The following is an 11,977-nucleotide window of genomic DNA, read 5'->3' as shown; positions in this document are numbered from 1 at the left end:
AAGGGTTGGATTTGACTCGCTCCCCTTGATCAAATCCACCTGTCGTTCACCCCGTCTGGCCTCTGTCCTGAAAACAGTGTTGTGACGAGGCTGAAGAGGAATGTGTTTTTTACAAGCGGATCAATGATCTGTGCTGAATGGCTGCGGATGGCCAGAGGAGGGGATTAGACGTGACGGCGCTGATCAGCTCCAGAGGTCCACACACACTGGCAGAACGTGACGGCTCTGATCAGCTCCAGAGGTCCACACATCTGGCAGTTCTGACAGCAGTTGGCACAGTGACACATGGAAATAAAACACAAGAGAAGCATGAGGCAACACTGTGCTCTGAAACATGGAATACTCAAGGAATTCCTGGCAGAATTCCTGGGAACTTTTGTCTTGGTCGTAAGTAACGTTTCATCTGATAAAATGGTGTTTATGCTGGGTTGGGCTGAGCTACACTACAAGAACATTTCACAATAATGCTTTATACTTTATACAATGTCTTTGCTTTGCTGTTGATCTCACAGCTGAGAACTTGTTTACATATCAGTCAACCTGAATGGACTGTTTTTCATGATCTTAAAACCATTTTGATCTAGAGGCTTCTGCCTTAAATACTTGAAATGTGTTTCTTAGACAGATATAAATAGTGAAGTTGATGCGTATGAATTTGTTTCCAAAGACTTCAAAGAATATGAAATATAAGATAGTTTTGATTTGTTTAACACATTTTTTGGTCACTGCATAATTCCATTTGTGTTATTTCATAGTTTTTATGTCTTCTACTTCTAAAATGTGTGAAATAGTAAAAAGAAAGAAAGATGCGTTGTGTCCAAACATTTGACTGGTAGTGTATATTTCAGGTTGGTGTTGAGGTCAAGATCTGTTTTATCTGATGTTCAGAAATGATATCAACAGAGATTCAAGTCACTCGAATGGATGTGGGTGTAAAGTCATTTTTCTCCTTCTGTCTGCCAGTTGTTTGGCTGTGGGTCTGTCGCTCAGACTGTCCTCAGCCGCAACACCCTGGGCGAGCCGCTCACCATCCACATTGGCTTCTCTGTAGGACTGATGATGGCAGTGTATGTGGCTGGTGGAGTGTCAGGTAATGATGTGAAGTCCTACAGTGCTAAATACTTCTGTAGGGTATTTCATAACCGCAGATTTCCACCCAATTTATCTCATGTGAGCCAAAACCTCAGATTAACGTCAGTATTTCTATTTGGCATGGTCTCCTGAGTGCATGGCATAAAATACTGCAGATGTGCAATTTAAATGAATGAATTGTTATTGGACTTCGCAGTAATCAGTTTCCCATCCTGTGATATTGGCATCCCATCAAATCAATTGAAAATGGCACATCAGTTTTAATAATATAGTAGTTAACATCAGTTTGTTTGTATGCCTGTTCAGCTTTTTTTGTTCCAGTAAACAACATGCACGGTGGCAAATAATCGATTGTTTAGTACTACAGACTCTATGTATTTAATGTAATTACTTTACTTTGCGCCAGAACATAAGAAAGAATCTGACATTGTTCTCCTTTACATATTGTAATAGGGTTCAACAGTGTTATTCATAGAAGTGTGACTGCTGGTCCAGCCATGTGCCACCTAAGGCTCCGGTGTCACAAGAACGTGCCAGCACTTCTGTCCAGATTCAATGAATGTGAACTGGCCATCGATTTCTTAGCTAGCACACACAGCCTTGTTGAGGTCGTACATGACCCAGGGCACTACATGTCCTGCAAACACCATTGATCATAGGGCTACACATATCCGTCTATGACAGACACCAGACTCAGTCCCAACGAGACTGCTTCCCTCTGAGCAGAAACTAGATCCTGCTCTGGTCTCTAAAGCCATCAAATGGTTTTCATGAGGATCACAGATCACGAAACAGACAATCAAACCGGTCCAAGAGCGGGCAGAATGGAATGATGTCTACACACTTTGACAAAGACACACTAAAAAATGTTGCTCGCTTTTTTCTTTTGGACTTCAACTTTGCATTTAGAAGAATGTGTGACCATTATTGCATCTCTTTGCCATTGCACATACATAACAAAACCCTGCCCTGTCCTCGGGGCGTCTCCCCTTCTGCTGTCTCTCATAAATGTCACTGCCTAACTAATGATGGAGAGAGTCTGCCGCTCCAGCATTCTCCACCCCCAGCGCCCCTCTTTCACTCTCTGCTTTGTCCCGTGTCCCAGGAGGCCACGTGAACCCTGCTGTGTCTCTGGCCATGGTGATCCTGGGCAAACTGAAGATCTGGAAGTTCCCCTTCTATGTCATTGCTCAGTTTCTCGGTGCTTTTGCTGGTGCTGCTGCTGTCTTTGGGTTATACTATGGTGAATCTGTTTTATTACGCTCATCATGCACGCATATTAAACAGTAACAAATGAGGCATATGGGGAAAGAATACATTATGGACTAGTTTCCCCAAAAACTAGCTTCCCAAAAACGTAATAACTAACATTCTTGAAAAGTGACATAGTGAACATAATTGGGATTAGAGGCCAATGGACAAAATCATTCTCTGTCTACAGTTATATATTAATTATTATTATTAATAATATTTAATTGTCAATATTTATGTCACAGATGCTTTCATGGATTTCACGAGTGGGATTCTGTCGGTGACGGGCATCAATGCAACAGGTCACATCTTTGCTTCGTACCCTGCCAGACACCTGTCGGCCCTGGGCGGCTTCATTGATCAGGTGGGGTTAGGGTTAGGGTTAGGGTTAGGGTTAGGGTTAGGGTTAGGGGCTGTAACCTGATGACCTCCTCTCGCTGTTGTCTGCTCTGGTTATACTGCAGCTCCCATTCAGACACTAAATGCTGCCTTCTCTGGGAAATGTGGCTAATGCAAATTGATTGCTCTACTTAGTCTGAGAACACCCCCTCATCTGTTTAGTTTGGGGTCTAATGACCCATTTCCTGGCTTTCACTGGAAGGTCAAATCTATACTTAACACCCTTTTCAGTCTGTTTAGTTAAGGTGGTGCAGCCATCCAAAAATAACATGCCTGTCAGCTTGAAACTGTTAAACCACATCAGGTGAACGCTAAAGTAAGTCAAATGTATGTGAATATTCTAATGTTAATATTTACTCTGTACTTTTAATTAACAGCGTAATTAAAATTGTAATTAACAGCTGTGCTTGGAGGTCATCTTAGTTCTGGTTGCACATCTGTTCATGTTTTGGTCCCAGTTGTGGTTCTAGTACAGGTTGCAGTTTTTCTTTAGATACTTAATAATAGTTTGAAAAAAATCTAAACATGAGTAAACTGTACAATGTATTGGGGAGACCAATATCTGCCATATTGATTTTTTTTTTTTTTTTTTAACTTTTCTGACAGTTGTTGTAATTATCTTGCTCTCATGGCACCACAGAGGAAACACTGCAAATCTGATATTTACGAGCTCAAAAGCCATTTTGTAAACATAGAGGGTAATGCTTCTTGTTGATCCGGTGATAGGCTACACTTTCAGCGCTAACTTTGCAGTTGACTAAACAAAGTGGTGTGTCTTTTATTCTCTTATGTCTGTAATGTCTTGTGAAGCACTTTGGATTGCTTTGCTTTATGTATGAAATGTGCTATATAAATAAACTTGACTTAACTTGTCCCTCCTGCAGGTTGTGGGGAGCGGCATGCTGGTCTTGTGCTTCCTGGCTATCATTGACGGGGGAAACATCGGAGCTCCCAAAGGAGTGGAGCCGCTGGCCATCGGGCTGATCATCATGGCCATCGGTGTGTCCATGGGACTGAACTGCGGCTACCCGCTGAACCCGGCCCGAGACCTGGGCCCCCGGCTCTTCACTGCTGTGGCAGGATGGGGCATGGAGGTGTTCAGGTACCTGGAGCAGAGACATGCAAAGGAGTTTAGATTAGGACTTCATTGTTATATATCTGAGTTGCATTAACAAATTAATAATCTAGACGTGCACTCAGAGAGCAGGCCAATAATCCAGTCTGCTATGATATGCAAATTTAGTAAGTCCAAACCCTGACCAACCCACATCCCCCTACCCACCCCTCGAACCCGAGTCTCTACGCCCTGCCTATACCTACCCACCCCTCGAACCCGAGTCTCTACGCCCTGCCTATACCTACCCACCCCTCGAACCCGAGTCACTACGCCCTGCCTATACCTACCCACCCCTCGAACCCGAGTCTCTACGCCCTGCCTATACCTACCCACCCCTCGAACCCGAGTCTCTACGCCCTGTCTATACCTACCCACCCCTCGAACCCGAGTCTCTACGCCCTGTCTATACCTACCTACCCCTCGAACCCGAGTCTCTACGCCCTGTCTATACCTACCTACCCCTCGAACCCGAGTCTCTACGCCCTGCCTATACCTACCTACCCCTCGAACCCGAGTCTCTACGCCCTGTCTATACCTACCCACCCCTCGAACCCGAGTCTCTACGCCCTGCCTATACCTACCCACCCCTCGAACCCGAGTCTCTACGCCCTGCCTATACCTACCCACCCCTCGAACCCGAGTCTCTACGCCCTGTCTATACCTACCCACCCCTCGAACCCGAGTCTCTACGCCCTGTCTATACCTAGCCACAGCGCCTGTTCCCTAGCCCCACCCCCTTTCCTACCATGCCACCTCCCACCACCCAGATAGACCTAGCCACCCCCCTACCCACCCCTTGAACCCCTACTCTCTATGGCCTTCGTATCGCTACCTATGGCTAGGGGTGGGAATCACCAGATGCCCACGATACGATACTGAAACGATACTTGAGTCACGATACGATAGTATTGCGATACTGCGTTATTTTCGATATTGCGATATATTGAATATTGCGATATTTCGATATATTGCGATTTCTTACTTTTTCAACTGCAAATGATGTCCCCAAAGGAAAACTTTGTCAACATCTGGTTTATATAAGAACAATTTTTCAGTCTGTACATCTGACTTCAACCATTTTATTGCAGCAACATTGTCAAGTAGACAGACCAACAACTTTCATAAAGTCATGTCATAGTTGCATGCACCTGACAAACTGAACTATTTGTTACAGTCTACTTACAGTCCACCTTAACTGGATGTGTGTGTGGACTACTGTACTTATGTAGTTTTTGCAACTTCACTTCACTTACACAAACATCTTGTGCAGCCCATTCAGTAACTGGGGAATTTGTAAATTACTGTTATGACAAAACTGTTACTGTTAAAACAAAATGAAAATATGCTACCGTTTGTTTACTGCTGGCCTTGGAACTAAAGTTTATAGTAGGACGGTGGCCTGGCATGGCCTGCAAAAAAAAAAAATGCAATATCTATACTTGGCGTCCAAATATCGATACAATATCGTCAGGCAAAATATCGCGATACTGTGGTGTATCGATTTTTTCCCCCACCCCTACCTATGGCCCCTTTTTCCCTAGCTCCACCCCTCCCTTGACCCGAATCGGATCGGTTCTTTGCCTAAATGTAATGGGTTCTTCCTTGGCCCATGCTACACCCTTCCACCAACTTTCATGAAAATCGACCCAGTAGTTTTCCTGTAATCCTGCTAACAGTCTGACAGAGACAAACGGCATCGAAAACATAACCTCCTCAGTGGAGGTAATTAACAAATCACAATATAGATACATACAAATTAGCACAAACATGATATTAGGTTGAGTATGGATGGAAACATAAGTTCAGAGAAATCTTTGTCAGCCTGTTTCCAACTTAGAGTTAAGCGTGTGCTGTTGAAGTGAAGCCAAGGGTTATGTAACGTCACGTGCAGGTTCAGATGCAGTCGATGCTGATGATGGACAGCCTCATCGCAGCAGCAGTGACCCACAGTGGCCTCACTGACAGCCAGCACTGTTTGTGATCCAAGCTTGCTTCTGTCGTGCTTCATGTTAACGTTCCTGCGTGTTCCTGTGTGTGTCGGTGCTCCGCAGCATCGCAGACTACTGGTGGTGGATCCCGGTGGCGGGACCCATGGTGGGGGGCGTGGTCGCCGCCGCAGTCTACTACCTCCTCATCCAGATGCACCACCGCCAACAACACGAGCCGGAGATGCCCCACGAGGAGGAAGAGGAGGAGGAGGAGGAGGAGGAAGAGGAGGACGGCAAAGACGAGGACAACAGTCTGAAGGACAAATATGAGATGATCACCATGAGCTAAAACAAAAACACAACTTCCAGGAGTGTCTTGACTTGTACATCATCTGTCACATTCATTGTTTTTTTGGTTGTTTTTTGGTCAGTCAGGTGAATCCAGCCCAGTAGCCTACTTCTGTAAGGACAGGCTTGGGTGGGGACAGGGTGTCCTTCTTTTATCAATTCACACCAAGCCGGGAGAGATGCATAACAATTAGGCTAGCATATTAGCGTAACAAATAGCAATAGTGCCACCGGGCTAACCCTTTACCCAAAATCAACCTGGGAATAACCCTGGTTGGATCCTTGGTGTGAAAGGGGTATTACCGTACTCTCACGGGCAAACCCTTTTATAGCAAGATAGGCCGTAGTTACACTTCTGAGTGACTGAACAGCAGAGACCAGCTTTTCCAGCTCACTGGTGAGTGGTGACACCATTAGAACACTTGTTGTGGGTCAAACTGACTGGTAAAATAATTTACAAATATTTGTGCGTATATGAAAACTGCAGCTTTTTCACATACAATAAGCAGGTGCTGTTATGAAACAGAAAACAAGCAAAACATTGTACTATCCTTCTAAAAATACTTCAATCCCAAATAATTCAATCCCATACTGGACCGTGCCCTCTACTCTCTGTGTGTGTGTGTGTGTCAGTGTGTGTGTGTGTGTCAGTGTGTGTGTGCGTGTGTGTGTGTGCGTGTGTGTGTGTGTATGTGTGTGTGTGTGTGTGCGTGTGTGTATGTGTGTGTGTGCGTGTGTGTGTGTGTGTGTGCGTGCGTGCGTGCGAGCGAGCGTGTGTGTGTGTTTGTTGTGTCACAAACATAACTGCATGTGTAAATATTGTGTTGTAAATATACTTAAAAAATACCCTTAACTTGGATATAGTGGAAATAATAGGTATTTGAGCAATAATTGTACATGCATGAGTTTGTCTCCTTTCAGGTATGCTCCCATTCTCTTCAGTGGTAGTATTTTGTGATATTACCTCTATTCACTTGATTGTTATGCTTATTTCTGTTCTAATTTGTAATTATTTTGTTCGTTTTTTGCAAGTCATGAGGGAATTCTCCTTCACGTGTTAATATTTGTCACTTTTACTCAAGTGTTGTTTTGCCTACATTAAAATTGATCGAAAAATCTATATTAATACGTTTTTTTTTTTTTTTTTTTTACAATACATAGCATATTATCAGAGACTCAATTCATATGACTCTATCAGTGGAACTCCATCTATTAGATTTATCACTGTACACTGGTCAAAACACACAGTGACTGAGTTTGTTGATCCCTGTTGCTATAGTAGCATGAACACCATTAACCCTCCAACATATTCAATTCTTCAGATACTGTGCAGGCTCTTAAAGGAACACTCCGCCCATTTTCAACCAGCTTTGTATCATTAGAACATCAGTAGTATATCAGAAAACTGTAAACTGTTTTGAAGTCTGTCATTTAATTTGACAGTTATTGAGTGTTAAAGTGTGGACCAGTGACATCACTGGTCCACACTAACTCAAACTAATAACTCATTAACTCAAATCAACTCTCAATAACTGTCAAACTAGATGACGGTTTTGAAGTCATTGATCTAGTCAAGAGGCATAAAAATAAACAGTCTCCCTTGTATAAAAAAAAAGAGTTGAGGAGGCAATAGAGAAGGGAAAGAGGAGGTTGTCAAGGTCATGCTCTGGTCAATCTCTCCCACTGCTGGGCCGACCTGGAGCAGAGAGCCCGGCCCTGGCAGGAGGGGAGAGCCTGCTGGGCTGACCTGGAGCAGAGAGCCCGGCCCTGGCAGGAGGGGAGAGCCTGCCGTCGCCCAACAAGCAGCAGCCAAGTACTCAGGGCTGAGTGGAGAGGCGTCTGACCAAAGACGGCCGTCTGGCAAAATGATAGAGCTTTAGCAGCACTGTCACCTTGCCTGGATCCAGACCTTCCAATCCGGCCACAACACATGAGTGTTGTGAGTGAAAATTATTATTCATAATTAAGGTATTCATTAAGGTATTCAGTGTTAATGAGTGACCAGCAACACATTCATAAAATTCCACTACAGTGTAACAAGTTGACACTTCTGTCTGATATCAGGCTGTCACAAAGACTGCAGGCAGGGTGTATCTGCCACCAGCTGATCACATGATTATCTGTGTCAGTTTGTCACATTCAATATATGATGCACGATGGCAGTTGTGGAACAGGGTCGAAAATCTGTTTGTATAGATTGGTGAACAGCTCAATACATGTTTGTACAGCGAGTAGATAGAATAGAAGTACACACTTTAAAGCTATTCTATCACTTATGGAGGACAGCTGTTGAATGACGCCAGGCTCCATATATATTACTACCCTCTGGGTGGATTTAGCCAGGCAGAGGCATACAGTAGCTGCTTTCAGGAAGCACTGATGGACTGGTCAACACTAAGTGTTTTGAAAGCTCCTGCAGAACCAGGGGCCCAAACAAAAACAAACACCCAGGACCACTTCTCCATGTCCCTTTCACATGACATGGAGTATGAAGAATGTTATTCCTCTAAAGCACCCATCACTTTGAATTCAAATATGATTAAATCTATAACTTACATTTGGAATTGTGAATTGTTATCGGTCTGATTTCTACCTGCCGTGTATGTTGTTTTAAAGGATTGCACAAGGGGAGAGTTTTGGTAACTTAATTAATTAGCCTATGTCTACTTGGGATTCCACCAACCAGGAGCAAGTACCAGGAGGATCTTGATTCCTTCCGAGAAGCAGTTACTGTAGCTAATGTTATCAGGAGCCAAAATTAATGACCAAATTGGGGGGGGGGGGGGGGATTGGGGAATACTGATAGTGGGGAATTTGTTATTTCTTTATCAGCAGGCTGAAAAAAGGTCAAAACACTTTTTAATGTATGAGCTATGCCTACGCATTTCATGCCCTGAAACAAGGAGATCAGCCTTCTTAACCACAATGAGATTCAGTCCCTCGTTTGCCTGTTGATCAATATGTCAATCTTGAGTGACTCCAAAGAGCACCCTTTCTGATACCTGGCAAGCACACAGTGTGATGCTCCTAACCCTCATTCTACTTATTTCTTTGCTCCCATTGTTTATGTTTGCTCCACTTACACTTCAGGGTCAGTGGCTCATGTGTGAGAGCTGGGGATGCTCAGCAGGCCAATGCCACTTCTTACAGTCCTGCTTTGTCACTGCAAGGAGACACAAAGCTGTGCCTTGTTGCTCCGCCGTCAGCTCCTTGCACAGAGCTGAAAGTCTAAATGTAGAATATTGACTCAGATTAGCACCGCTGTCCTCTTTCCTCTGCACTGGCACATTGTGTCAGCCACAGAGTGACATCAGCACATACTATATGTATATATAATATATATATATATATATTGTGAGAAAATGCACCAAACTATGGAGGATGGCACCGACCGCAAATCACCACTTGCTTCATCCAGAAAATATTGAACCACAATTATTGTTGTGGGTAACTGTGCTGCTAATACATGTCACACCCAGGGACTGCAGCTGAGGATCTGCATTGAAAATCAATAGCATGCCACATTGCTTTCCTATACGCAGTATAGTTGTTACATCATAAAGTATAGACAGTTTTAACTTGACAACAATAACAACCGTCACAACCCACCTGAATATCCGGTTTACTTCCTGTATACATAGCTGAGCGCAGGCTGATATTCGGCTCATATTAAATTTTAATAGGCCGTGTCTCCGACAGACACATTAACAAGGTAGCCTATTTCGGTCTTTATGTCTTGTAGTAGTTGTTGTTGTTGTTGATAGTTGCCATAACAACCTAGCCTAGGTAAACCCAGCCACCACGTGACCTGCTCTCTCAGTGACTGAGAACAGGTCTGAGAGCAGGTCACGTGGGGGATGGGTTTACCCAGGCTAATAACAACCACCCCTGTCGGAAAGACGTGCACACGCTGGGTAGGAAGCGTTGTTGTCCCGGAGGCGATATTTTTTTTCGGATGATGGCGAAGGCTATGCGAAGGCATAACCCGCCCCTCTCTGCCTCTGATTGGGCTAGCGTCAAACTTCCATCCAAACACATTCGCTTGGCTGTCCTGCATTACATCTCTTTCTACAGTCTGTGGTCAGACCGTCAAACTCAGTGGGTCAGACAGACATACAGCAGTTACGCTTGCTAGCCTGCATGAAAGACGCCAGGTTATGCCTTCGCCATCATCCGAAAAAAATATCGCTTCCGGTAAGCTAGCTAGCTAGCTAATGTTAGCTGCTGGTTGGTTGGCTAACTAGCGAATGTTAGCCGTTAGCTAACATTAACTAGACAAACACAGACATGCAGAGCTCCAAAAACAGAGCAATTCGTGATTTTGTTACTGTAGTTTCTGCAGAGTAACGTCCATGTACCTTTATGTATTGCACGAGGTTGGTATTGCAAAGGGATCTGACGGATAATGCAGTAACAGTCAGCAGCAGCACAGTCGGGGGGAGGAAGTCCATATATGGTTCATCCGGTCACGGGGCACAGGACATTACGTCATCACAGGATAACGTGATTGGCTGGCTCAGATCTGTTCAAATCTGAGCCAGCAAATCACATTGTCCTGCGCCGTTTAGGACAGTGTATAAAAGGCGACCGCTGACCGGGGTGGGTCAGACCAGAGGAGAGGGGGAGAGAGGAGAAGGGGAGAGGAGGGGAGGGGAGAGGGGGAGAGGAGAGGAGAAGGGGAGAGGGGGGAGAGGAGAGGGGGGAGAGGGGGAGAGGAGAGGAGGAGGGGAGAGGGGGGAGAGGAGAGGAGAAGGGGAGAGGGGGAGAGGAGAAGAGGAGGGGAGAGGGGGGGGAGAAGAGGAGAGGAGAGGAGGGGAGGGGAGAGGGGGGAGGGGAGAGGGAAGAGGAGAGGAGGAGAGCGCCGCCAGCGGCACCACCCCGCTGGGCACAGACACCCAGGCCAGCCACCCCAACCTCCAGGTTGCCACCACCCAGGCTAAGTGCCCCTCTGCTGCAATTTGCAAACTCATGTTTCCCTCGTCACCAGTCATGCTGGACATCAGTACAAGTGTGAGATCCCTCTCATTCCCACAAATATGTAATGTAGCCTATGTAAATAAATACAGTGTTGTGTAGTGGACAGGTCCGCCCATAAGGGGGGGTAAAGGGGTAAGCTTCGAGGGGCGTCGCCACTATTACACCAACATTTAAGGTTGCCAACCGCCATAAAACACAGAAGAAGAAGCTGAGAAAAAGGAAGTGCTGTGGGGTTGCAGCTGGTGAAAACCGTCTATACTCATTGGGGGATTGATATGGCAAAGAGAATTAGGCTATGACATAGCAGGCTCTCCTGTAACTGAGGAAAATAAAACTATCTGAGCAGTTGCAATTGCCTCTGCCATTTCAACCAAATAAATGTTCTATTTCTGATCTATCAGAGCACAGATTTGGCATTTGGTTCTCCGGTTAGAAACCTTGTCATCAAAGATAGCTGAAGTCCTGTTTGAAGGAAACAGTGGATATGAAGGGACATGACAGTGGCTGTGTGGTCCTGATGCTGTTGGTATCAGATGGGGGGAAAAAAAACCTCTGATAGCAACACTTCACCCTTCGTCAGCTGCTCCCTCTGCTGTGGACGCTCTCCCACTGCATTTACCACAGCAAGCCAGGTTCATTTCACAGCAATCTAAATAAATAAATACAAAATAAATAAATAATAGTAAATAAATACATTCAGCAGCACAAATTCACTTCCTCAATTATAATCTTGGATGCTCTCCCATTGCCTTTACCAAAGAGAATAAGGCTAATTTCACAGGAATTTAACAATGAATGATAAAATCAGCATACTGTAGAGCGCTTCCTAAATTCTACCCCTGCCCTTTAGGAAAGGCAGAAAAAT

General features: G+C 44.8%; 1 protein-coding gene across 1 annotated transcript; it reads left to right on the top strand.

Moving 5' to 3' along the window:
* Positions 1-131: 131 nt before the first annotated feature.
* Positions 132-6,136, top strand: aqp9a (aquaporin 9a; the record flags this gene model as incomplete). The annotated part of the gene is made up of 6 exons (XM_083654596.1): positions 132-387; positions 964-1,090; positions 2,198-2,335; positions 2,589-2,707; positions 3,627-3,844; positions 5,911-6,136. The coding sequence occupies exons 1-6, from the start codon at positions 286-288 to the stop codon at positions 6,134-6,136; spliced, it is 930 nt and encodes a 309-aa protein (XP_083510722.1). The 5' UTR covers positions 132-285.
* Positions 6,137-11,977: the final 5,841 nt, after the last annotated feature.

Source organism: Poromitra crassiceps (genome assembly GCF_964638095.1).
Source record: "Poromitra crassiceps genome assembly, chromosome: 18".
Taxonomy (NCBI): Eukaryota; Metazoa; Chordata; class Actinopteri; order Beryciformes; family Melamphaidae; genus Poromitra; species Poromitra crassiceps.
Note: the sequence above shows the minus strand (reverse complement) of the source record. Positions and strands in the feature narration are given on the sequence as shown.